This window comes from Homalodisca vitripennis, unplaced genomic scaffold, assembly GCF_021130785.1.
Source record: "Homalodisca vitripennis isolate AUS2020 unplaced genomic scaffold, UT_GWSS_2.1 ScUCBcl_4152;HRSCAF=10158, whole genome shotgun sequence".
Taxonomy (NCBI): domain Eukaryota; kingdom Metazoa; phylum Arthropoda; class Insecta; order Hemiptera; family Cicadellidae; genus Homalodisca; species Homalodisca vitripennis.
This window is the reverse complement of record NW_025780283.1, coordinates 27,027-54,814: the sequence shown is the minus strand read 5'-3', so window position 1 is coordinate 54,814 and position 27,788 is coordinate 27,027. Positions and strand designations below refer to the sequence as shown.

The 27,788-nt window shown below is 35.1% G+C and overlaps 1 protein-coding gene across 1 annotated transcript; it reads left to right on the top strand.

Moving 5' to 3' along the window:
• The first annotated feature begins 11 nt into the window (after positions 1–11).
• On the top strand, positions 12–14,066 carry LOC124372833 (U6 small nuclear RNA (adenine-(43)-N(6))-methyltransferase-like). The gene is given in 7 exon segments (XM_046831237.1): positions 12–189; positions 4,134–4,350; positions 5,465–5,505; positions 5,508–5,607; positions 10,780–11,035; positions 12,390–12,663; positions 13,485–14,066. Coding segments are annotated over 7 exon segments (1,554 nt in total). The 5' UTR covers positions 12–84; the 3' UTR covers positions 14,046–14,066.
• The last annotated feature ends 13,722 nt before the right edge of the window (positions 14,067–27,788 follow it).

Sequence of the window (27,788 nt, the reverse complement as noted above, 5' to 3'; positions counted from 1 at the left end):
ATCGAGGTCTTAGATCAAGAGAACTTAGGTTAGATTAAAATCAGAATTTTCATTTCATGTTGAACGGAATTTGTTTTCTAAAGAATGTCTCTAAACAAATTTATGCATCCCAGAAACGTGTATAGAAAACCTCCAGACTTCAAAGCTCTTGCAATAAAGTATCCAGAATTCAGAAAATATGCCAAACAGGTAACAACTCAGTAGGAGGTTAGGTAATTCATTTTGTTAATATTTCCAAGTCCCACTTTACATGAGTTGCTGATTTTTTTAGTGGAGATGCTTAAAAAATATGAGGTTAAGAATGTTATTTTTGTTCATGAAGCTAATGCTGGGTATAATATATTAGGATAAATGTCAAATTATGGCTGAAATGGTAAAATAACGTAAACTAGGGCTCTTTGTTCCACTTTTGAGTATGTTTTGTTTTTCATTTAAAGAAATGCATATAAAATAATAGATATAAAAGGGTGGAAAGCCTAAATAATAACATGAATTGCAAGAAAAAGCCCTGGGCTTCAGCGCCACCATGCAATAGTGCAAAAAAAAAGGAAAACATCCTTGAGATAAGTTACTACCTAAATTCTTGCTCAGGTTCATGTAACTGCTCCTTTCCACCCTATCTAAAATTCCTTAACCATGACATTAGAATAACCATTCCATAACTTAATATGACATTAGAAAAGTAGCCTACCCGGAGGCCAATCAGAAAAAACAGTGAATTGAAATAATAAAATTTCTTACAATAAAAATAAAATAATAAAAAAATAAAAATATTAGAAAACTTACAAAATATGCAATGAGGATATGTAAGAAGATACAACTTCTTGGCTGCTCTGGGAATTTTGTGTAAAACAAAACAACAAAATAATAGTGTATCCTCAGCTAGAGGACGAATACAATAGCTACCACATCTAAACACACAAAGAAACCCCTGTTCAAAACTCCATGACACACTAAAAACAAAACAATTTCTGAATTATTGTTCATTACAGTGCTGTCAAAAAACTTAAGAGAACACATACTACACTTATTTATCACTTCACCACACATTGAAAGGTGACGAAAATGGAAGTGGAGAAAAGTAAATCACCATAGTTTTATAGATAACTGTTTTCTGAACAAGATTGATTATAGTATCTAAAAATGAATTTTTACTGGTAAAATCAAAAACTTCAAAGAAGATGTATCCAGTTGTTGTTTAACACATCCTATAGAAGTTTATAGTCTGTAGTACCTAGAAAAGGTGTATGGGCCTATAACACCCAGGCTGTAGGTAAGTTATGTGACCTAGAAAATATTTACATGGTTGTAAATATATGGTTCGACTGGAGCAAAGTAACTCCCCACTTCTGAGTAAAATCTAACTAAAAATTTGTTTTTATATTCAAATACAGTTAAACTAATTTTAATGTGCAAAACAGTTACATAGATTAATTTATCATTATGTATAAAGCTACAGAATATAAAGTTTGCTTATATTTAGAGTTACATTGAATAACATTTTTGAAGGTTGACACAGCTTCAAAGCAGCTTATAGTGAAAACAAATCGCCAAAGTCCAGGAAACGATTCCTAAATCTACGCAGAGGCGCTACCCATTGGTGAAACCTGGAACTAAATGGTTGTTTTTAATGACCTGGCACCAAACATTTTTCAGGAATGGAGCAAAGTAGCTCCAGTTTACGGTACGAGTTTCGTATTATCAACCTGTTCCGATCATCCTCATGAACAAAACAATATCGGGTTTTAAGGGGTGGATATGAAAAATAACAGAGTTGTAGAACATTAAAAGTGGACCTACTTTTCTCACACGGAGCAATATTGTACAGTTGCGCAGGGGGTTACGTGAACTTGTTGTGACCTTGAGTCAACCTCGTATTAGTTTCTGATGACGTCAACAGTTGCACCATCTTTGGATGCGCAAATTAACAATAAATACTGAAATCAACGTTTGTGTTGATTTAGACCTTCCGAGATTAAAACTTGAGTGCCCTTATTTAGGAACAAGTTTTAATTCATGTTGTAATTTATTACCTGCAAACCCCTGTGATGGCACTGTTGTACCGAAACATGTAGATTTTATATGCACCACAAATTACTGATATTCGACGGAGGATTGGAACCCATTATTAGTTAGATATAATGGGTTTTGCTACTCAGGATACTCAAAATTTATTATGGTGGTGGAGAGACTTATATTTATTTTCAGTTGCAAGATAATATAACACAAAAGGTTCCTGCTATTACATATATTCGATGTTTAGCTGAAAAATATTGTTTAGACTATGGCAGGTACTATCTCGATGGATGATTTTCACTTCCATGAAGATATAGACCAGTTGTGTCTTAGCCAGGAACGTTTCAGTTGTAAAGTTTAATCTTCTGCTCTGACTGGGATGGTACTTGAAGAAAGAGCAAAGCTCTCAATCTTCAACTGAGTACGCTTAGAATGCTATCAAGAATTCCATGAGCTCGCCAGCTAGAAACTTTCTCAACCTACTACTTGAGGCAGTAGCATCTGTGTCAAATGAGTGTTGGACAAAAATTGACAAAGAGATCTTGTCTACTGTCTGAGAAATATGACAATTTTGGAGTTACACAAGCAGATCAGCGGGTTCCACTTTGTCAGAACATGCTACTCCAACATTTGTGGTTCATGCCACCTGGGGAAGGAAGAACCTTTCTTGTCTGGTCATGCTCGAGTGGTTCTCTTGATAAATAGAGAGGGTTTTATCCATAATCTGAGTTGAGCAGCTCCCCAGAGTTAAAACGGATTGTTGCTTTTAAAAGCCATGCCGCCTGCCACTTATCATGGCTGCTAAAGCATAGTGGGTATCACCATTTGTGCCACTCACTTCGGCCTCGTTGGGAAACCTTTGGAGTAGACATTTGGCTTAGTGAAGCATTTTCGTCTCTTCAGACACAAATGGACAACAGATTTAAACTCTCACTGTGTTATAGCGTACCCATTTGAAGATTGAGACCTTTGCTCTCTCTTCAAGTACTATCAAAGCCAGTGTAGGAGACAAAACTAATGTTTTCTCGTTTGTAGCCATCAGAGTAAGTAGATTTACAAAGCCAAACAATCAAATGGTTAAAGCATTGAGAATTATAATGTAAAGTATCCAAACATTGTTAGGGCCGTTTTTACTGTGTTATGACAACCTTTATTTCCATATTTAAACAATGAAAGAAGTGTACAAAGTACATCATTTCTACATAATAAATTCAAATAATTAACATTTATTTTCAACAAGAGCTCCAACAAAATAAATCTACTAATCTGAGAAAAAAATCAAACATCAATGAAGAGACTGAAAATTGATAGTAGAATGGTTTTTCCCTTTTTTCTTAAACTTGTGTCAAAGATATATAAATTATACGATTTGTAACTAATCGATATATCATTTTTACCCACTATCCAATGAAATGATTTACTTTTGTCGAAACACTCTATGGTTTACTACACAAAGTGACAATTTCCACAGTGATGTTCACCAGTTCTTTAGTTAACTTCCGGTGTTTTAGTTGCTACAGACTGGTAATTTTTAATTACCACCTGCTTCATAATTTAGGTGTGAATGTTACAATCATGTGCGTTTTAATTCATTAACCGACAAAGACAGCTTGAAAAGGAATGAGTTACTCGAAAGGCACGTCTGATTGTATAAGCTATGTGTACGATGTCTGCAGTCACATGGCAACAAAAAAGAAATAAGCATTATAAGAAAGAACACTTCAATATATCAACTCATCAAAAGGAAGCTGTTTTAGATTTGTCCTGATTCTCAACCACCTCCTCTTACAATAAGAATGAAGCAATACAGTGGCGTATTGAAGGATCTGATGGAATGTAAAGAAAAAATGTCATATGATTCTACTTAGTTTCATTTACAAATTTGTTTATTGTGCCGATTTTCTTGTGTTGAAAAACCATGGGTATCCGTAGGACCAATGTAAAGTAGTAGGAATAATTTTTTAGCTTTTAATTTTGACCTTTTGACCACCAAGTCTCTATGACCTTTCTATCAAAAATTATTACAAAGGTCGACAGACGATTTTAAGGAGAACCTGTTGGACCCTTAACTTTTAAAGAAGCACCTTTTACAAAACTATGTTAAATTTGTGTTTCAGGAAATATCAGGAAAGGTTTCTATTGACTTCAAGAACAAAGAATCGTTACGAGCCCTTACATCAACTTTGCTCAAGGAGGATTTTGGTCTAGATGTGGAGATCCCTCTGAATCGGCTAATCCCAACTCTCCCGCTACGTTTGAATTACTTGTTGTGGATCGAGGATATTCTGGCAGCCAATCGTAAAACATCAGATATTATAAGGGGGATAGATATTGGTGAGTAATGTATTAATTAAGAGTTGTAAGCAAATGGCTTAAAGAAAAGGCATTTTAACTCTGTGAATGAATATTTGGCCAGTGATATTAGTTCCTTAAGTTTTTAATTTATCTAGTAAAGTTTTAACTTTTGTTTTATAGTTTTAGATTTTAAGTTTTAACCACCTGATTTACATATTTATTTTAAATATTTATATTGTAACATTTTTCATTGGGTTTTAATTGTATATGTTCTTTGAGTTTCTTGTTAATTTGTGTTTTTAATTTTTTTTTTTTTACCATACAATGCTTTCATTATTTCTTAGATAATTTCCTACAACCACTCTCTATTTATACCAGTTAATAGTTTTGTAAGTTCTTATGTCTTTTACAACGTTCGTGTATTTTTAAAATAAGTCTCTAGTCTAAAATTATTATTTTTTTTAAGTATTACTGCCCAATAGTTTGACAAAGTCTATTGTAACGTTATGTTAATTTATGACTAATAAAGACATTTTGAATCTTAATTAAATTTAATCTTCCGTTTAATAGATGAAATCAAGATACAAGATATATTTAAATTTAATGAGTTTCAATTTACGTCTAACATCCTTTTTAGAACTTAATTGTAAATTCATTTCTGTTTTGATGACAGTATGAATGAAATATTATTTACGAGGCATAAAAAAGTAAGTGAACCAAGGCTCTTACCGCTGGAGGGATTTTTTTTTTGACATGTTGGCTACAGTACCATGTTACTTGTAGCCTGAATCTTCCCCTCCGCAACGAGACCGGTTCGAGGTCAGTATATGTTGAGAACTGTCAATGCGACAATACGTTTAATGAAAAATGTCAATACAATCTCACGCCATGTGAAGACGCGGCGTCACGCTTACTCAAACGATTCATTGCTTTGTCACCATATGCAGTTTTTATCTCATTATAAACTCCAACTGGATTTTATCCATTCCAAATAAGATAACAGGTGATGTTGGGTGCTTCCTCTGGCCATGAGACCTCAGTACACTGACTTTCTGGATATGTCTCGTATTTGATATTTTCTGTTGGACATCGTTGTTGAGAACTTTAATAAGTTTGTATTTATGTTTAACATCGCTCTGTGTATTTCTGTTAGGATGTGGAGCAAGCTGTGTGTACCCGTTGTTAGCCGCTAAACACATTTCCAATGGCAGATGTTGGGCACAGAAGTGGACGAGGAGAGTGTTTTGATCGCATCAAACAACGTAACGAGAAACGGTCTGAGTGATAGAATAACAAGTAAGCTTACTTCACACTGCTTTGGAATCTAATATTTGTATCGATTTTAAAACTTAGAACAGGTTTTATTTTTATAGTGTAAAATTATTAGAAACAGTGTGTTTGGAATTTATTGAAAACAATACTCTACCTTGCTACAACAGCGTAACCTTCTTGGTTCACAGTTCATCATTGACGATGGTAATTTGAAGTGTCTATAATTGATTTGATACAATAACAGGATTACAGCATGTCTTTGTTAATTGTTGAACTAAAAGAAACACAAGATTTCAAGGCCTCTAATCTGCCTTTCTGGTCAGGTGCCAAATTAATTTTTCAAGTGGTGATGTTTGGTCAAGAGATAAATTTCGGAAATAACAAAAAAAAGGGATTCTAATTGAATTATTCAATTTATGTAGAAAGTACAAATTTAATGTACACAAAATGACTACCTGCAAATGCTCATTTTCAAATTTAAATAGAAGCTATGTACAGTAACTTTGGTGTTATAATTTCTTTTTGGTTTCTGCCTCTTTATATCAAATTCTCTGAGTGTCTAATTTACAAATCAGTTTTCAAAATTAAATTGGTTGAAAATTAAGGGAAAAAAGAGGAAAATAAATTTGCTTTATTTTGGGGCTGCTGGCACGTTTAGCCTTAATTATAATCAATCGCAGGGCCCGATTAACCAGTAGGCTAAGTAGGCTGCAGCCTAGGGCGCGAGACCGGTGACGATTTTAGGAGGGCGCTTCGGAGTTCAAGATGAAGTGCTTTTTTATATGTAGTAAATAAAATGGTATGGTCTAAAACTTCACTATACATTTTTGTACATTATTTACACATCCACCTAGACCTTAGATTTACTCCATTTACTTAAAAATAACTATTAAGTAGAAAAAGAAATTAATTAATAGCGATTAGTGACAACGCATAGTAATTATCGTAACGGTAGGGGAAACTAAAAGGGAAATTTTGCTTCGCGCGAGGGGCGCCGCCGGCCGCCGCCCTTCGCCGTTTGCAACACTGACGCTCTCTGACAGATAGAGACAGAGTGTAGCTGCAGCTGCAGTCAGTCGTCTCCTCGTCTGCACTGTTTGTTTTAGGCCTATGGCCTATGAATTATTTGGACTTTCGTTGTGATTAATTGGTTGTCATTGCTCGTTATTATAAACACTGACATTTATTCGTAAGTCGAGTAGAGTGTTTGATACTGAAATATTAGAAGAAGCAGTGGTTTGCTTGTTTTACATATGTAGGCTACATTATGAAGTAAAAAACCAAGTGGTTCCGAATACCGTAAACGGGCCCGGGAGCGTAACGAACGGGAAAGTGCTCTTCTAAATAAAATTCATAGACTAGACGATTTTTTCAATAAACCCGAAACTCCCAGTTGTTCTGCTGAGACATTGCCGGTCGTCACGGGAACTGAACGAAACGTTGTGAGTGAGGACAGCGGTGTTATAGTGGAAGTGGAAGTGATTCAGCAGCCTGCCAGTGCCACTGCTACCGATGTCTCAGACACCACAACGGAAATTGCACCTGTACACGTCCCTTCACCACCATCAACCGAGCAAATAGCAGATTTGGGACATCAGTTGCAAGATTGTGTACCAGCAAATAAAGAGGTAACCGATTCAAAAAATCTTGATGATCCCGCTTTATGGCTGGTAAATGAGGCATTGCGTGAATACTTTGCAGTGCACAGCATCAATCAAAATGACAGTGGGGATTTTTCCCAATCAAAGCTGGCAGTATTCTGACCAAAACCGTTATTTGAACAAAGCTTGTTTTTTCAAAAAACTTGTAAATGGAGAGATTGTAAAAAGAACTCATTTAGTTTATTCCAAAATCAACTGGCTATGTATACTGTGCTCCTTGTAAGCTCTATGGGGGGACGACTGCCTTAGCTACATGCGGCTTTAATGATTGGAAAAATTCACACAAAATTCAAGAACATGATAATAGTCTAGAGCACAGAGAATGTGTGAAACAAATATTTGACCCGGATGAATGCACCTCAGAGAATTGATGCAAAACTACTTGAGCAGCATCAAGTAGAAGTGAAGTATTGGAGAGATGTATTGTCAAGAGTTGTTGAAGTAGTTAAGTATTTAACTTCTCGAGGGCTTCCGTTTTATGGTGAAAATGAAATTTTGGGGTCAACCAGTAATGGTAATTTCCTTGGCTGTATCGAGCTTTTGTGCAAGTTTGATCCTTTTCATGGCTGACCATGTTGCTCGTTTCGGAAATAAAGGTAAAGGAGTGCCCTCATACTTATCTTCCACGATCGTTAACGAGTTTATTACTCTGTTAGCTGACAATGTTAAATCCAAAATCGCGTCAGATATCAAGAATTCTAAGTATTTTTCGATTATTGTCGACTCTACTCCAGATGTTTCCAATGTGGATCAATTGACTTTTGTCATTCGTTTTGTAGCACCTGACGGGTCACCTAATGAGCGGTTCATAACGTTTCATCCCAAATTGTGGCCATAAAGGGGAAGATATGGAGAAGGCTGTGATAAATACTCTTGAAAGTTTGAACTTAAATATCAGTGACTGTAGAGGTCAGAGTTACGACAATGCAAGTAACATGTCTGGGTGTTACAAGGGGCTTCAAAATCGAATCAAAGAGCAAAATCCTCTTGCTCACTACGTTCCTTGCGCAGCTCATTCGTTACAGCTAGTAAGTTCGACCGCTGCAGAAAGTAGTAGTAGTTCTGTTGAATATTTTGCCCTGGCACAGCAAATGTACAACTTTTTCCATTCATCTACACACAGATGGGAAATTCTCTTGTCGCAATATGACAAAGAATGTTTGACAGTCAAGACCCTTTTGAAAACTCGCTGGAGTGCAAGAGCAGATGCCAGTAAAGCCATGCACAAGTCATATAAACAAATAATCGCAGCATTACAAGACATCACTTCAAACGAAGAAAATAAAAAAGACGTACGACTTGAAGCCAAACAACTGATAGAGAAGCTCCAGTCTTTGGAAATGACCATGATGATTTGTTTTTGGAATAAAGTACTCATGAAGTTTCATGACATCAGTGTACGACTTCAATCTGAAGATGGAGACTTAGATCAGACAGCACTTTCGTACGAGCTCCTAGAGTCTTTTCTAAGTTCATTAAGAAATGAGGAACAATTTTCTAACTTTGAAAGTGAGGCAAAGCTTATGTGCAATTCTCAAGAGTACAAACAAGACAATACAAGGAAAAAGAAACCAAAAATCCCTTTTGGAGAAAGCAAAGAGGGGCACACTGAGTTTGATGGGTGGAAATCATTCCTGATAAATTGTTACTACAAAGCAATTGATACACTCCTAGGGCAACTAACAAGGAGAAAATCAATTTATGTCACACTACGAGACTCCTTCAACTTTTTATGGAATTTGAATAAAATTGAGAGTTCAATCTTGAAGGAAAAGGCAACAAAGCTAATGAATGAATATTCAACAGACCTAGATGATTCATTTCCAGATGAGTGTTTGTATCTTCAAAAATTTTTAAAAGATGATAATACATTCTATGAAGAGGAAAATGTACTGTCAGACAGAATGGAGGAAAAGAAGAAAGTCAAACCGACCGGGACTGAAGCCTACAGGCTATTGAAACATGTAAAAACCCTAAAACTTGAATCTCTTTTTCCGAACGTGGAAGTGGCATTGCGGATCTTCTTGGGCATGGCGGTGTCTAATTGCAGCGGAGAAAGATCCTTTTCTGCTCTTACTCGAGTCAAGAATTATTTGAGGTCGACTCTACGGCAAGAAAAACTCCAGGCACTTGCTCTCTTATTTATAGAAAGTGACTATGTACAGCTCGTTCCGTTTGATGACTTGATCGATGCGTTTTGCCTCATCAAAAGCACGGAAGAAAGACTTTGTTTAATCAGGGAATATATCGTCATGAGAAAATAAAAAGTTCTTTTGTTAACAGTAGGCCTAATAATTTTATAGTTCTAGCTCATTGTTTGTTATTGTGATTAAATGTTCAAGTCACCAAGTTGTATACCAAAGTCTAATGTCATTTCTATGTAACATAATGTACTTGAATAAACCAGAGAAAGTTGATGACCAATTTGACCATGTTCATTGATTTATTATAAATCCTTTTCAGTGATTTACAGTTAAAACGCTAATTAAACAGGCTATACGTAGCTACTAAGCTTTCTTATTAAAATGGACAACAATAAAATCTCCATTATTATGGCAGCATTTATACTGAAGTAAGAGATAAAATTCACATAATTTTAAACAGCCTTAAAATTACAGTATGCATTTTAATTTATTTTGAAAAAAATAAGCCTACAGATTTTTTGAAAGTAACATTACAAAGTGCTGAACTTTGAATTTTGTGACTATTTAATGATAGTAATCTACAAAAAATGTATAAGAATTAAAAACTCATGTAAGGTTTGGCTGTAGCTAGGACACATTTTTGTATGTCCTACAAAACCAGTGGTAAATAAGAACCCTTGATTCTCTTTAAAGAATGTTACCTACAAGTCTACAACAATAGACCATATTCCATTTTAAAGATACAAATAAATGCTCAGCAGTTAAGCATCCTTTCCCTTTGCAAGTTTGCACTTTCTATAATTTTTCTGTTTTTGTTTGTTTGTTTGTGTGTTTTTAGGAAATGACAGCAAAACAGCATAGTTCTTTTAACCGTTGAATTTGAACATATTACATAGCAGTTTTATACATTCATGTATCATTAGACCTTTGAACAATAATTAAAGTTTATAGTTAGTTGCTGAATGTTGTTCTTTTCCTAAAGTTTAATACTCTAAATGGTCTCTCTCTGTAATGGTCTTTAAATTTAAGTAAGTTGAAATTTTATTACAAAAATATAATATGGCCGCTATACAGCAGAACACTGAACACTTTTTATTATTGAAAATTGACAGAGGGAAGCCGGCCGGAAACTGTTGGGGGGGGGGGCGCGAAGTACAAGATAGCCTACGGGCGCCAAAAACCTTAATCGGGCCCTGATCAATCGTCATTACATCTTTGGACTTAATAGCGAACAAAAAAACAGGTTAAAATGTTCCATCACATATTTTTATTTATAAAATTATTTTACTAGTAATAAACTTATTGTATATCTGTTTTGAAAATTAGTCTCATCGTAGAGTTTTAATTCAATGACTTATAATAGTATTAGAAGTGATTAGTTTTATTTTCAGTCCAAAAAACTCCAGAAAGAACGATGCTGGATGGTGTGCTGGAGGCTGACACTGTGTACGACTTCTGTGTTTGTAATCCTCCGTTCTTCAGTTCTGAGGAGGAGCTGGAACCACAGAATGTGGCAAGGTCACCCTCCCGACCACCTCCCCGCAACGCCATGACGGGAGCCTCCTGGGAGTTAGTGACGCCTGGTGGAGAAGTGGCCTTCGTCGAAAGCATTATACAAGACAGTCTCAAGCTGAAGGATAAAGTCAGGTACGCATCATTGGATTGTTCTCTACCTATTACAATTGTGTATCTTGTTCTCACAGTACAAAACAAGGGTTCCTTCAGAACAGCTCACATGGTGTAATTTGGAGTCTAAGGTAATGAAAAATGAAAAATGTCTATTTATAGAGGTGAAATTAAGACTAAAACGTCCTCTCTTCCACTTAACCTCTAAACACAGATAAAGAAAATAAAATCAAACCATTCCTATTACAATATCGTAACGGGCATGTAAAACTAAATTTATTACGTTTAATAATTAATTACTATACAACACAAAAATTTAAATTTTAAAATTAAAAATTGATTATATTAATTAAACTCTAACAAAACTATATTTAATACAATAATCAACTAATAGAATTATAACATCCTTAACAGTTTCATTCTCCATTCACTCAGATTACATACAGTTACCCCAAGTGCGACCACAAGAACCATCAACCGTCACTCTCCGAGTCAGCAGATAGGCCTTAACTTTAGTCCCAAAGCAATGGAGCTTGTCAATAAATCTGATATTATCTGGGAGAACGTTCCACAATTAACATGTGGAAACAGTGGAAAGATTTATTATATAAAGCTGTCTGGTGATTTGGAATAAAATTGATAATAAAAATGCACCCCTGCGAGTTCTACGATTCAACACAATGGCTTCAAAGCAATACCTAGTGTCACAGTAAAGAAGCTTTATGGTATTTGAAAATGGCACAATATCCTACAAAATCGTTGGATGAGTGACTTTGTGGGATATTGTGCCATTTTCAAATCACCAGCTAGACGTCAAAGATCAGTCCAGCATTTTTAACACAGATTTACTGTACTGTGTTAAAACCCTTATAAGTATTATCTCACGAGATTTATATTTTGTGTGATCTTAAGATTACAGTTCAGTTGAAAATATGATTTTCATTTCCTCAGTACACTATTTTAATATAATCAACACTCATTTCCTCTTTGTGAAGTAATATAGTATTAACAATGAGGATAATATTGGTGTAAAACGATTTTATATCAGTACAAAATAATTATGTTCAAATGCATATGTGTATGTACTTGCAGACTATAACAATATATTGATCAGTATTAGAATATAAGTTCAGGAATGTGCGAGCAAAGCAAGCCAGAATTTGATAAGCAGTGGGATTGACCCTTAGTTTCATTTTTAAAAAGAAATTTCATTTTGATTATTTTAATATTTGCTCACTAAAAGCTAAGTTTGATGCTTTTGTCACAGAGTGTATAGTATGATGTTTTTGTCACAGAGTGTATAGTATGATGTTTTTTGTCACAGTGTACAGTATGTTTTTGTCTAAGAGTGTACAGTATGATGTTTTTGTCACAGAGTGTACAGTGTGATGTTGGGTCACAAGACGAGTGTGGGGAAGATTTTGGCGGCACTCAAAAAGCCAGAGGTGCAAAAAGTAACCAGTTACAAGTTCTGTCAGGGACGCACCACCAGGTGGGGCATAGCGTGGACGCTGACACCTTCGGTGACCTTGCCTGCGGTCAAACAGCAACCGTTACAGAAGCCCAAGAGCCTTCCCTTCTCTCACATGTTCGACACGGACATGAAGCAGACTCTGGAAGTGCTGCGCCAGCTCATGGTGAAGTTACAGGTGAGTACAAGACAACGGAAACTTAGAAGAATTTGGTGATATGGCATTTTCCACAGGTTTTGCGCAATAACAAAGTAAATAAATTCCAGTATTGATTAGAAAGTAACAAACTTTTGCAGTTCAATAACAGTACACAATGTTATTCAAGTTTTTATAGATATACTATTTCTGTTTTAGTTTCAGTTCTCATGTACTTTACTGTCAAGTTTTTCCTTCACTTTACAATTGTCATGGTTCAAACATAGATCACTGTTGACGTCTTGAGTGGTTTACAGATTTATTTTCATAACTGCTAAATTTTTAAACATATATCTCAAGAGTATCAGCTTGTTTGGGTTGTTTAATTTGGCATGTATCTTGCTCCATCTTGCCTACTATAATAGGGACTATATTTCACGTAAACAACACAGTATGAAATGAAAATAACATAGTAGATATTTTGTAATATTAGTTGTTGTGGCATGTGGTATGCCTTGAGTATTGGAATATTAATTGTCTATAAATAAAACACTTTAGTAACCTTTTAGTAAAACCTTGTATTCTAGTTTGCACTATACTATTGACAAAACTGTATATTATAAGTTGAAGCACTACTAAAGTGACATGGTATACAGAGAGCTGCTGCCAAAGTTACCAGTTTCATTTAAAGACTAATTTATATTCCAATACTCAAGGCGTAACCGCACGTGCCGCAATATTTGTAATACTGAATTAATAAATAAATTATGCTATTAATACATAAAAACATTTTCCTCGGGAAATGTCTGTGTAAAATATTAAGTAGTAAAGTTAAATTTTGTTAAAATTAAGGAATTTTTCAGATCACCTATTCCGTTCGGAAAAACAATGATGAGATGTGCGGAATGGAGATCACTGCACTGGCAAACACTTGGACTAACTCTAGGAGGAAAAGACGTGAGGAAAAGAGAAAGCAAGCAGTGAGTAAAAGTGAGAACAATAATACGGAACTGAAACCAGAAGACAGCCAAAGTGTAGGTCCTGAGGTTTGTGAAAATGAGAGGGATGAAATTGAAGAAAAAGTCCAAATAGATGTCTGTGATAAGGTTAGTGAAAATGGTTCTCCGAAATCAGAAGAAGTTGAGAGAAATCCAGATCTTGTGACAGAAAATGAAACTGCTAGAGTTGGAACCAAACGTACCTGTGATGAAGATGCAAAGTGTTCAAATAATCCAAAACGAGTGAAGGTGGAAAATTCCAAAGCAGCATCTAAAACGGAGCCTTATTTCATTGGTTTGTTGTTAATAGAACAGAAGTCCTTTGGAACAGAGATGGAACTGTCCTGGATAAGAGGATCAGGCGGACGAGATTCTGCACATCAGTTATTGCAGTACTTCAAAAATAACATAAAATGTTATGAATAAAAATCTTTTTTTACCCATTCATTTGTGTTATTTCATGTTGACAAACTTAAACACGTTCTAGTTCAAATCTTTTGTTATTTTATGGGTACAAGTTAATCCAAACTAATTACTTGTACATATTACAGCATACACGTAAAAAAGAATAGTATATAATCATGATATTGACACATTGTAGTAGTGTAATTATACTTTTTTCAATATAAATTTTGATTACAAAAAGAGAAGGCCATCTTGCTTAAATCCTTGCACCAATTTCAAGAATCAAAATCTTTCAGTGGTGTAACTAAGACAACTTTGGGAGGGATGAGTTTGAATGAAGAGCATACCACAGTTGAAATATGGAATAAACCTAAATTTAAATAAATTAGATATGCAAAATTCAATCTTGTACATTTAACTGGTGTATTTCAAACAAGTTGGATTGCTGTTACATGTATATTTTAAAACATTATTGGCTTTTGGGTTTGGTTCTAACCCTCCTATCCACTCCCTGAACTGAGTGCAGCTGATTTGGTGGTCCTTGAGCAGATTCAATATTTGCTTTAATTTCCAAAAGTGCTCTTACCAAACAGTTTTAATCCAAGATGCTGTGGTATAATTATATGTATCCATCTCACTTGCTCAAAACAGTTGAATTATGAGTCTTATAGCAAGTTTTAAACAGACAACGAGGTAAAACAGAAATTTTTTACAAAGGTTAAGGTTCTAAAGTCAAATATTCTTAAAGCCATTGGTAATAATTCATTTGATCAGGTTGATAGCCGACGAATTAATTGAAACTTTTAAATGCACAGTAATCCAGTTCCATTGAATTAGATTTTATAAAACAAAGACCCATTTGAAGTTTAATTCAAGTTAACATAAAACCATTCACTAGGAAAATATTAAAGCAGTATCATTATGATGTCAGTCACATTACTCCGTCAGGGGAAAATTTATCACTGTTGAGACCTTATATCCGCAAACGATTTAGTATCCCTCTACACATCTAAACCAATTACAAAACTTCTAACCATTTAATTAGTGTTCACTCTGTGGGTATAGTTCACGTTGAAGTGAAGTTTTTTATCTCATTTAAGCCTCAGCGTCAGCTATGCCGGCTTCGAAGTGCACTGGTTTTTATTTTCAACGTACATTATTGGACCTCCCCGGGATTTGAACCCGTGATCTCTCGGTTAGAGAGCCGAGACTCAAACAATTAGCCTACGGAAGAGGACGAAGTGAAGTTACTGAGAAGGAAATTTTGACAGAAACAATGACAAGTAGGAACTTCCCAGTCATAGACGTCCAAAGAAATCAAAGACATATATTTTGACCGTCACCTATTTTGCAAAGTGGCATGTGAATGGGACTGCCTCCCAGAAACTTCTACTAAATGATGTCAGAATTAGAGCAGAACTGTATATAATGTCAGTAAAACTACAAAGCTAGAATTAGTAGAGATTTGGAAACCTGCATAACAATAATTCCAAATACTCTCCTGTATCTATTAGGCAAAAGTATTATTAAAGATAGAATGAGTTTAAGAAAGTAAGATTGTTATACTGCTAGCCAAGTATTCCCCACAATGTATAAAAAATCGTTTTCTCAAGTAGAAAAACATACTCTGAGTAAGTTCTTTTCAGTACATCCGTTAACAGTGACATTTCCCCAGTCTCCCAATTCCAGTTTAAAATGTGGCTAGTCCCAGATGTCAAATTTTGACACAAAACAGAGTTTTACCAATGAAAAATCTATAAATCTAACGAATTAAATTAATTATACACTCACTACAGTACGTGCGTAATTACTAAGTTTGGGAATTCCAGCCTGTACATTTACAACACAAAACAACAGTTAAAGGCAACTCCGTACACCAAAGGATTCATACTAGAGCAATAAAAGAGGCTTATTTAAGTAAGGAAGAGTTACTACGACTTAAGATGTTAGTAAACACTAGAATTGAAGAAATTCGGAAAATACAAAGTGCTAATCCCACAGCCGCATACAAAAACTGGATGATTTATTGAGTGCCCCGTGCTCTAACATGAACAATAAACCAATCCTCCTAAATATGAAATGCAAACACATATAGTTCTAAGGGGAATTTAAACAAAAGCAATCTAAACCATACTTGATGAAGAAAAGAATATGGTAAACTATTCCTTACTTCCCTATACACGATTGTATACTATTGAAAATATTATAACACTAATTAGTAGGTAGGTAATATAATGTTATACAACCTATTACAGTTAAATAGTCTAAAACTATGATATTGTCTTTAATTGATTAAATTAATTGCAAGATTGTAATCTAAAAATATTTCAGTGGAATGCAGGTCCATTGCACCTGAACTTGTGCAGTTTTTCTCAACATAGAGAATTCGTGTGAGTATCATATAAGAAACTTGGTTAACTAGTCATTACTCTTATATGATATAAAATATAACCTCTTATGAGTAGACAGAGATGCAGACTATAGTGGAATAGCTATCTATTTTAATTCATAAAGCTGCATCTTAAGAAATTGTTAAAGAAATAAATACTGAATCAACTTTAATACTCTTAAGTCTTTAATAACGACTAATCTGAAAGATTTCATTAAAATAATGAATTTGTATATCACTAATAAGAAGAATAACAGTACGTTTGGTTTGAAAACAGTTTCAAATGATAAGAGATATACTAGTACTATCATATTATGTGGACACTTTAATAAGCGCCATCCTAGATAATCCCACAACGACTCCAAACTTGTTTCATCAGCAAAGTGTATTACGCCATCGAAAGTAGAAAATTTTTTCTCTCTTGTAAGCCTCAGCTCTTTGCTATACTGGCTTGTCTGAGTCACTTTGGCTATTATTCCTGTTCTGATGCGGCCTCCACGGAATTTGAAACTATTGAAAGATGTAAACATAGAATGTCAAGAATTACAGAAAAACAATGAAATAAAACTTATGATTTTATTGTAATACATTGTAAACAACACGTCATCTCCCCTGAGCTTAGAACTACTCTCAATAAAAATTCTGTTCTTTAGTTTGTCTTTACTTTCTCAATGGATATCCGCCTGCATCAATTTTCCAAGAGTTCCTAATCTTTTTCTTACGTTTCTGGATTTCCACGTAACTTTCCCGTTCCGCATTTTCAGAACAGTAATTTGATCTATATAAATGTTGCATGGCAGCTTGATTTCTTTCTTCTTCAATGTTTTCTTTGTTGAGGCTATTTTCTTGTCAGACTAAATCCAACTGTCATCGTTACTTTTGTAAAAAAAAAAACTTACGTCATTACTTTCGACCTAAGAAAAGCTCTGTGAATGATACATCTGTTCCACACGAGTTCAAAATCTGTTCTTGGAAATGACGTTATTCAAGTCTGATTCTAAATCCTTTGGTGTCTCTTCATGGCATAGCATTCTTTTAAGAGTTTTTGTTGTTCCTACATACCTCTCTACTTGCTCATTTGACGAAAGACGATTGACTAAAATATGAATATAGTTTATGTAAATATATGTCCTTTTCAAATCTGTATATTTACAGAAAGTTGAAAAGTCTGAAGAAGTGAATCATATGCCATTCTCAGATACGATAATTGTAGGAATATTTTATCGTCAAATTGTCAGTTTTAATTTATTTACTGTTGTTGATTTAGTCATGTTATCAATTGTGATTATTTTTGTCAATGTTGAAAAGCGTCAACAACAATCAGAAAATATTTATCCAGAAAAGGGCCAACAAAATCCACAAGAGTTCGGGTCCAAGGTGACTTGCAGTGTGGCTAAGTTCCAAGGAACTTTCTATGTTGTTGCCAAGCAAGACTGTGAGATACACCCAACGAACTATACTACTGGAAACGCGCACTGCCCATAAGCCACATGTTGTGTTTTCCCGTTCGCACACAGCTGTGCGTTACTGATGTATCCATGGACTTGCAGGCGCTTAAAGTGGGCAAGAACTCACCGAGTTGAGGGACGATGCGGCATCACACCTTTTCATGGCCGAAACACAAATCATTGTTATTTTTATTGTTGGAAACTCTTCCTGTTTATTCCGTCAAGACGTCTGATTTGAGCAATTCAACTAGTTTGTGTTTTCCTTTTATTTGCCAATGTTAGTAATGTTTGTTATTTCGTGACTTGGTGAAGAGTTGCTCTGCGTACAACTGCACGTCCAGATGGACTAAAGGCAGCCACATTTTCTTGTCACAAGTAACTTCTTACTATATCAACCATGTCAATATTTATTTGCAACTTTCAAAATAGTAATTTTCACCAATATTATGTTCTGTAATGCCATATTATTAACTGGGTTATCCAAATAATTAAAAGTGCAGTACGACTGTTAATGAGTACATTAATAAACTATCGTTTTTTAATCATGAACAATAATTATATAGTTGAATAAAACATGCTTATCACTTAATTATTTTATTCGCATTGATCCAAGATATCAATGTTGGTCGTTATAGCACTTATAAATGCATAAACTTATAAATCATCGCTAAAAACAGTATCTACTGACCTACTCTACTTTATAATTATGGGATCTTTGTGATTTTCAGCAACCTGTATTTTATTATTTGTTAATTTGTTTGTTTTGTGGCTTTCCATTGAATGATGACAATTTACTAAAAAAAGTGGATTACTGCGACAAAGAGAAAAAAATTTAAGCCAACAAAACATACTGTTTTATGCAGTAAACATTTTACGGAACATGATTACACCATTTAAATTTGCCTAACACACTAAGAAAATGTCTCAAAAATGAAACATTTCCAACAATGTTTTATTTTCCATCTCATATACAAGATGAAATTGAGAGTGCCATATAATATCATGGAAAATTATGATAGTTCTAGTTTTAAAGGATGAAATGTTATACTATATTTTCTGGCGTCATTGTAAGACGTATTGAAAAATGTATTACATATAACGATTGTAGTTCTGTACTCAATTCCAATGATTCTGATCTTAGAACACATTAACTTTTTATTGATTTTAAAATCTAAGGGTAAATTAATTACATCAAGTAATGATGTATTGAAAATTGTAAAAGATTGTTATTTGGTCAAGTTATCTCAAACAAATACGACCGCTTCTGAATTGACATTGAGAGTTTGTAACCAGTTTACTGGTAGTGTTTTCAAGGGGCATTTAACTTATGACGAATTCACTGGAAGCCACGGGGTATTTTTAATTAAAACTGTGATTAAAATATTTTTTAAATAATATCTTTTCACATCACAAAACAAAAAACTTTTGACATTACAAAAACATCCAACTTAGGAATAGGCAAAATTTGTAAAAATAATTTTATTTTTCTAACACGTAGATTAAGTATGTCATGTTTGTAAATTTTATGTAGTTTACTTTGAAATAAAAATACTGTCAATAAAAAATGTTGTTTTTTTCACCTAGGAAATTATTTTAATCTTACAGACATTTTCGTTTCCAACTTTATAAGTAAAATACCAAGTCAAAATCTCAGTTATTTTGATATTGTACAAAAATCTGTTTTTTTTTAACTAAAAATAAAAATCCACGGTAAAAAGCAGTTATTAACATTTGTAATAATAAATAAATGGTGGTAATCTAACAGTATTATTAAGTCTAGAAGGCGTTTCAAAGTGATGTTAGATCATTACTATAATGCCTGCCAGCTGGGCGGAGTGAGTTCTTGCCCATTTCCAGCGCCTGCAGACTCGGAACGCAGCCCAGGATTTCGGCTCGGTTTCTCCGACCCAGAGCGCGTTCCATTAGTATAGTTCGTTGGATACACCTCGGATCTATCGATGTTAAGCCACCATACTTATTCATGAGGGAGAGATTTCATATTTACTTTTCTCTGATGCGTATCGTTAAGATCGTCCAACATTTTGTGTATAAGTCTCCCCAGAATGACAGTTATTACTCCCAAAATGATACACCTTTATGTAAGGTTGGTCTGTTTTTCTTTGATGCATAGGCTTTAATTTCAGGTTCAATATCAGATAGTTGAGCAGCCATTTTTAACGTACCTTTTTAATTCACTAAGAATAATATCTTTCTCAGCCTCGTCACTCATTTCTTTGTAAGTAACTGGAAGAAAAGACCTGTTTCCTGAAAATAATAGATTGTTGACAGTATCGAAACGTTCATTAGTCTCATCAAATTCTTGGTCTTCTTCGATAGGTATACGACTAAGACAGTTGACCTTAGCTAATTTCGTGGTAAACACATACTCTATTTTGAAAATGAAATGAGTTATCTACAAAGCCTGCTGCTGTAGTCTGCATAAAGTAACTAAAGAGGTTCCTTTCATTGTTCCTAACGTAGACAGGAGTGGAGGGTATATCTCTGTTTATAGTAAACAATTTGGAACCCCAAAGATAAATGCCAAATTTCTTCAGCGCGTAAATGATTTCCAAGACTTCTCCATATGGGAGTAATTTCTCTTTGTAGATGTCGAGGCCTTTGAGTAAAATGCAATTGGTGTATCTTTGACATCTGGAAAGATGGTAGCACCGATGCCCACTGGATGATGAATCTGGTGCAACTACTTTTGTTATTTGTTGTAAAATGGCACTAAGACTGTAGTATATATACTAATGTTTATTTGATTTCGTTCTCTGCCTCTGAATGTCCACCGTCCAAATTGAAGTAACTCTCTATTTTCGGTGTGCGTTTTGGCGAGTACAAAAATCAGCAAATCTATAAACGAAACTTAAATTCAAATGTGCCATGCAAATAAAAGTTTTTAGTTATTTAATATCTCTCGGTTCAGGCATGTTTAGGATCGACTTCAACTTGTCAACATTTGTACATATTCCTTCTTTGGTAATGCTCAGGCCCAAGTAGTTTATTTTACTCTGTATAAATTTGCTCTTATCGGTTTAAACAAAATACATGTTCTGTAACACGGTTAACATTTCTTCCAATGTTTTCAAATATTGACTTTTATGTTTCCCAGTGACAACTGCGTCATCAAGTGAAAATGCAACACCTTGTAGTTTGTTCTACACAGAATGCATTCTCTTTTGGGAAATACCAATCGCAGGAACAACGCTAAAGCAAAGTCTGTTGTAACACATAAGCATCTGTCAAATCAGAATTCTCACTGCTTCTTATTTTTGTGAATAACTATGGCAGGAAAGGAAAATGTATGCAATTCTAAAGCTTGATTTAAACCAATGGGCAAATCAGTCCATACAGAGTAATTGATCTCTTCCCGAATGCCGTTTTTAGTAGACAGCCAAGTTCCTCCCTTACTTTATGCTTAAAAGCCAATGGAACTAGTCTAGCCTTTTTTAAACTGGTACTGCAACCTTTCCTTAAGTATAAGTGAGCTGATACTTTAAAAAACTACTGAATGCGAAAATCCATAAGTAATACCGCATATGTAGTACATAAATTAATCATCTCTTTTTCGAAACTAATACAATGTTTGGTCATAAACCATATCTTTCAAATCAAAAAGCAACATAGTATGTAAGTTGAACTGGACATTACAATCTACCTTCCCCAGCAGCTTACCAGTTTGCACATTGAAATAAGTAAACATGTTGAACTTGAATGAAGAACACGTTTCGCTATATCATTTTGACAAGTTTCTTCAGACACTAAGTTACGCCACTATCATTATCAAACTGCGTGACGACTGGTTATTCATTAATAGCTAGCTTTTATATTAACATGTTGAAGTTATGTGCTTTGTTCCTAATAGAACGTCGTGGCGTGAATACTGTCCACTGAATTAGATGCAATAAAGTTCTGACAAGATTTAGTAGAATCATTTATAACTGTCTCAACTGACTTTCAATTTACAAATTCTTGTAATATGACTTACTTCCACACTTACTTTAAATGTGTACTACCACAAATAAACTTAAACAATACAAATTTTACAATAATACATTTTAGATTAATGTGGATTTGGCGGATAAATGAAACAATTGTAGAATATAAAGTGTTTCCAAATATTATGTTCTACAATTTTCATAACAATTAATGACATCATTGGTGCAATGGAAACCGAGATAATCACGGAAAAAGAGTCAACACCAAAATTAATGTATTTGCAAATATTCAGCTTTTTATCTCTCATTCCGAGGTTTATCGCTAAAATGAGTGGCTGTTATACTATTATTAAACAAATACCTTCCAAAAAACAGCTTTTGATAAAAGAATTGATGTTAACGGTGTGTAAATAAATGAAACATTATACCTAATACACAGTTCGGATTTCTTAAAAATTGAGGCTGTTAGGAGAACTTATCCACAACTCCCCCTCACTCTCTTCCTAAGTTTCCCTTCATACGTTTGAGGATCTAGAAATCAGTGAATCCATTATTTTGTTTTCCAACTTTAGATTGACAGTTGTAGTTTTTGACGTGACAACGTCTTAAATTAGGTTGCGGCTCGGAGTCACTCATGAAAAAGTGTAACGCCCGGTAACGTTACGATGCCTGTCCAGTGGGTCCGCCCGCACGGGATCCGCACGGGATTAAAGCAGATAACTGTGGGTCCGCCGCACGGGATAAAGCAGATAACTATGTTTATTCGTGAAAATGTGGAGTGCTTAGATTCGTCATTTACAACAACTACAACAATAAAGGTAAATAATTGTACACTGATATTTCATTATCGTAAAACTATGATTGATTGAGGTTGGTAGACCTGGTCTATAAGTGTTAAACGTTATTAATTATAAGCTCCGAAAACTATTTTAAATTAGTCATGTAAATGTTCACTATCCATTTTTTTTATTGCTGGGACTCATATCAGGAAAGTGTACGTCCATTGTAATTAGCAGGAGACGGACATAGCCAGACTTTACACTGTAAGTTATCAGTGAATGAATTTCCTTGTTAAGATAAACTATTCGTAAAAACTAGTGTCTGAATTCCAAGAAGAAGGGGGCTACGTCACAGATCTGATAGTTGGCGCATGCACACTATGGTTTTATAATGCCAACAGGACGCTCAAGATTTACCCGACCCAGGCTTCAAGATTAGTCAAGCAAACTGATAAGCGTTGACTGATTAGAGGCTACCGCTACCGTTGTATTATTTGACCAGCCTTCAACTTAAAGTAGGCAATTAACATTCCCCTTGTAAAAAAGGTGCATCCATATTTTACGGGCGCGCTTATTTATTACAACTTTAATTTAACAACTAATTAATTAATAATACTTCCAAAAATACTAATAAATAATGAAGTTTTACCATTGAACTTTCCCAAAAAGGTAAACCGTGTCTTCATTACGATGGATATAAATATAGGAGAACACCGTACTCTTGTAAATGGAGACATAAACTGGCGCTTGTTTGGGCCGCACGTGTGGTGCATCTGTACGGACTGACCAAAATCGAACTGAACTGACTGTGTGCAATAAAAAACACAGTGGTACGCACCCTGTTACTATGCACACATTATCACAATCACCTGCCACCCCTCGCCCAGCATCTTCCTGCTCTCAATGACACCAACGTTATCACCTCTCATTTCGGAGCTGATTAATAAAAAGAAATGCTATACTGTAGAGACTCAAACTGATGACGACAGCCTTAGATCTAAAGATCAACTTCTGGCTAGAATATCCGAATTAACTGACAGACAGTTCTAGCTTGATCTCGTATATCCAGGAATTAAAAAGGCTCTGGAGATAGCAGAAGATAAACCCAATAAAAGTACAGCTAAATCAGTAACGGTAGGTGAGGAGAATGAGATATCAAGCTGCTGTGACAACAGTACTCAAAACCCGAGCCGCTAGGTGAATCTTCGAGAATTTGTAGAGATTGTAACGTAGCGCAGATCAAAATGGCTGAATTTGAAGAAATTAACTTAGGATTTCAGACTGAACTTGTTATTGTTAATGAAAAAATATAATGACCTCCTCAAATTGCACGAAGAGCTTCTTCTTACAGTTGGTAAACGGAAAGGGAACGAGGACAGTCTTGTTAGTAAAGCCGTTGGAGATTTCATTCTGCCAATAATTTCTCTTCCCTAAAATGATCTGCCAGGTCCTAACATCTGAGTTAAATGAGAGTTTCACCGTCTCACAGTCGAAAAAGAAGAAGAAAAAGAAGTAAAAACAAAATGAAGAAGAATATAAACATGCCACAGGAACAAGTCATTGCACCGGGACCCACAAAAAAACTATATGTATTCTCGGCAGTCACGGAAAGGATTTATGTCAGCACCTTGAAGGATTTGTGTGTAATAACTACACGGTGTTTGTTTGTTTTGTTCTAACCCTGGCGCTCAATCTAATCATATATTGAGAAATGCCAAGGAAATGTCAAGTGAAATGACAGAAACAGATATAGGGTGTAATATTTGTAGGAACAAATGATGTATCATCTTGTACACCACGCAATAATCGTCCTGCAAAACAGTTACCAAAAACTTATAACTCAATTTGTCCAAACAAACAAACACACGCAATGGATAATAGTGCCGATACTCCATAGACACGATCTACATTGGAGGAACTATCTAAACTATCAAATAAATCACATAAATAGTAAACTTAAAAAACTCTATGGTACTTGGGTTGTCGATTATAAAAGACTTTGGAAGAAGATTTTTTACCAACCACGGACTCCATCTTAATAAATACGGAAAATTGAAATAAGCAGAAGAATTTCGAACTGTGCACTGCAAAATACAAAAGTAAACTCTTCAACACAGTCAGAACCAAGAGATATAGCCACTTCGCAGCCTATAAATGGAGGTCTCTTCCTGTCCTACGAGAAAATACCCAAATTAATCTAACCGGGTCACTAACAGCATGATGTCCTCGACGCCTGCCTCAGCTCCTCTGAGGATGGACAATGGAAACAACTCTTCCTTCTCCACCAGTATCCATGCAACAGTATGACACCTTACTCTGATGCCCTCAAGACCACCTGCAACAGTAGTCATGCGGCTGCGACGGAGCCATCTGCAATTTCAACTGCAAGTGATGTTTCTGAAAAGAACTTTGAAAATCAGCGCACTTCACATCTTCAATCATTGAGTACTCAATGCGTAGGCCTACCTGATCCAGATGGATTTTGCAACACCAATTCAAAGAAACATTTTTTAGTAAACGTAAAAGAGCCTTTAACACATATAAAGGATTGTCATCGCCCCTGCAAAGTGTCTCAAGCTCGGGAATTTTTAACTATCGTACACCAAAATGCGCAATCAGCAACTTAATAAACTCCAGGAGCTGGAGTTACTCTGTGACGAGCTCAAACCGGATATTCTGCTTTTGTCCGAACACGGTTTTTAATGACAAAAATATATTGATCTCTTTGTTATAGAAAACTACACACTTGCCAATAGTCTTAATAGGACCCACTTTAAAGGAGGCGGCCGTTGCTGTTTTTGTCAAACCATGTTTTGAATTTAAAAAGTTGGATGCTACTCAAGTGGAGGAAAAGGTATTTGAGCTCTCGGGTGTTTTCTGTTAGTCTCAGTAATGGTCGCTCAATCTCGGTTTATGTGGTTTATAGATCTCCAGAAAGCTCGGAAAGCAAATTCTTTGAATATCTTGAGAATTTTCTAGTAGAGTTAACAAAAAAAATATCGACAATTTCTGATAGCTGGAGATTTCAATATTAACGTATTGAATCGGGGTTGTAGCAAAACCAGAAAGTTTTCCGAGATTTACTGGCTAGCTTCAATCTGGGAATTGGTTGGTGGAAATTCACCTACGAGAGTGTTTTGGTGGTTCTCAGACAGCTATAGATAACGTTGTGACCGACATACCCGGGACGTTCGTGTCCGTTGTAGCCACTTGCCATATCTGACCATGATGCGCAATTAATCAAAATCAGTCAACAGGTTAAAAAAACACAAGACGTCACTATATATAGAAGAGATACACGTCCTTCTAACATTAACCTGTTAAACAAACGGTTGAATCGAGAACTTTGGCAATTCAAAAAAAACCCAAAATTCGTCGGAAATGTTCGATTATTTAAATGATTGCTTCATTTACAATCTAAATGTATACTGTCCATTAAAAAAAATTAATTATAAAGAGAAAAGAAAAACTAATTGGATTACTCCAGGAATAATTTGTTTCTAGAAATAATTTTACGGTTGTATTGGGAACAATCAAAACTATCAACAAGTGTAGAATTCAAAAATTTTGTAAAAAAGTATAAATTAATTTATCGAAAGGTTATTAAAGCGGCCAAAGCCTATGAATTTAATAAAGCAATTAAGGTAACAAAAAATGTACAAAAAACCGCTTGGGGTATAATTAATAAGCACAAAACTAAGGCACCCAATAAACCTATAGAAATTGAAATCAATCGGGAAATTATTAAGGACCATTCAGATGTGGCAAACATTTTTAAATGACTTTTTTTCTAATGTTTCAAATCAAAATCTTAGCTGTTCTTTTGAAACGAGTCAAACACCAAGTCCCGTCATGTCAATGGCGTTAAACTCCTGTAACAGAGGAGGAAGTGGCCTGGCGTGATGCGTTCTCTAAGGGTGTCGAAGTCAACTGACGTAAATGGCGTGTCGACATGGCTTTTCAAGCAATGTTACATGCCTCTGCTGAAACCACTGACAATGATAATCAATACATCTTTTCCAAGAAGGCATGTTTCCTACGGCACTGAAAAGAGCTGTAGTAATTCCAATTTTTAAGAAACATGATCCGTTGAAAGTAAATAATTATCGGCCAATCTCAATCCTACCAGTGCTAAGTAAGGTTTTTTGAAAAACTTTTCTTAAGTAGGATGCTAAATTTTTTTGAGAAAAATAATATATTATCTCCAAATCAGTTTGGCTTTAGGCGAGGTAAATCCACAATCGATGCAATCACGCACTTAATTGAGCTGATTGTTGATAGCTTGGACAAGAAAACAGTAACGCTCAGCGTTTTCCTTGACTTGACTAAGGCTTTCGATTGTGTGGATCACACCATTCTACTCAACAAATTGCACAGTAACGGTATTAGAGGTTTGCCGCTAAAGTGGCTTCAGTCATACCTCTCCGATTAGAAAACAACAAGTATCAGTTCAAAAATTCATTTTCACGTACAACCAGTCTTAGATATGGGGTCCCCTCAGGGATCCATCCTCGGACCAGTTTTGTTCCTGGTGTACGTAAAACAATTTGAATTCAAAGATTCATAAAGGACACATTAGTCCAATATGCAGATGACACGACTCTCTCTTTTCACATGCAAGTCAAAATTTCAAGTTGAAATTCAAGCTTACGAAGAATTAAAACGTATGTACACAATACTTTGAAAACATAAACTTGAAACTTAATTTGTTCGAAAACAAATTACATGGTTTTTGGTGGAAGCACTTGCACCATTTCAGTACAGACCTACTGTGATGTTGGACGACAAGGTCCTGGATGAAAGTTGACTGTACGAAACTCCTGGGAATATACCTCGATAGAGGGTTGACTTGGAGGAACCATGTGGACAGTGTTTTGTGCGAAAACTATCAAGTAATATTTATCTCTTGAGAGGTCTTGCCGAATACTGTTCAGATCAAATAATGAAAATTGCATATTACGGTTTGGTCCACCCACATTTATCCTACGGTATTATGTTGTGGGGTGGCTGTTCAAATGGCGACTTCCACAGACTTTTTGTCTTACAGAAGAGAGCTATTAGAATTATTGCTAAATTAAACTTTAGAGAGTCGTGTAGAAATTCATTTAGGGAGCTCAAAATACTAACATTGCCATGTTTGTATATACTGGAGACTACTGTACATTGTCGGTTTAAGAGCCAAATGGTTTCGAGGTCGTGACATTCAC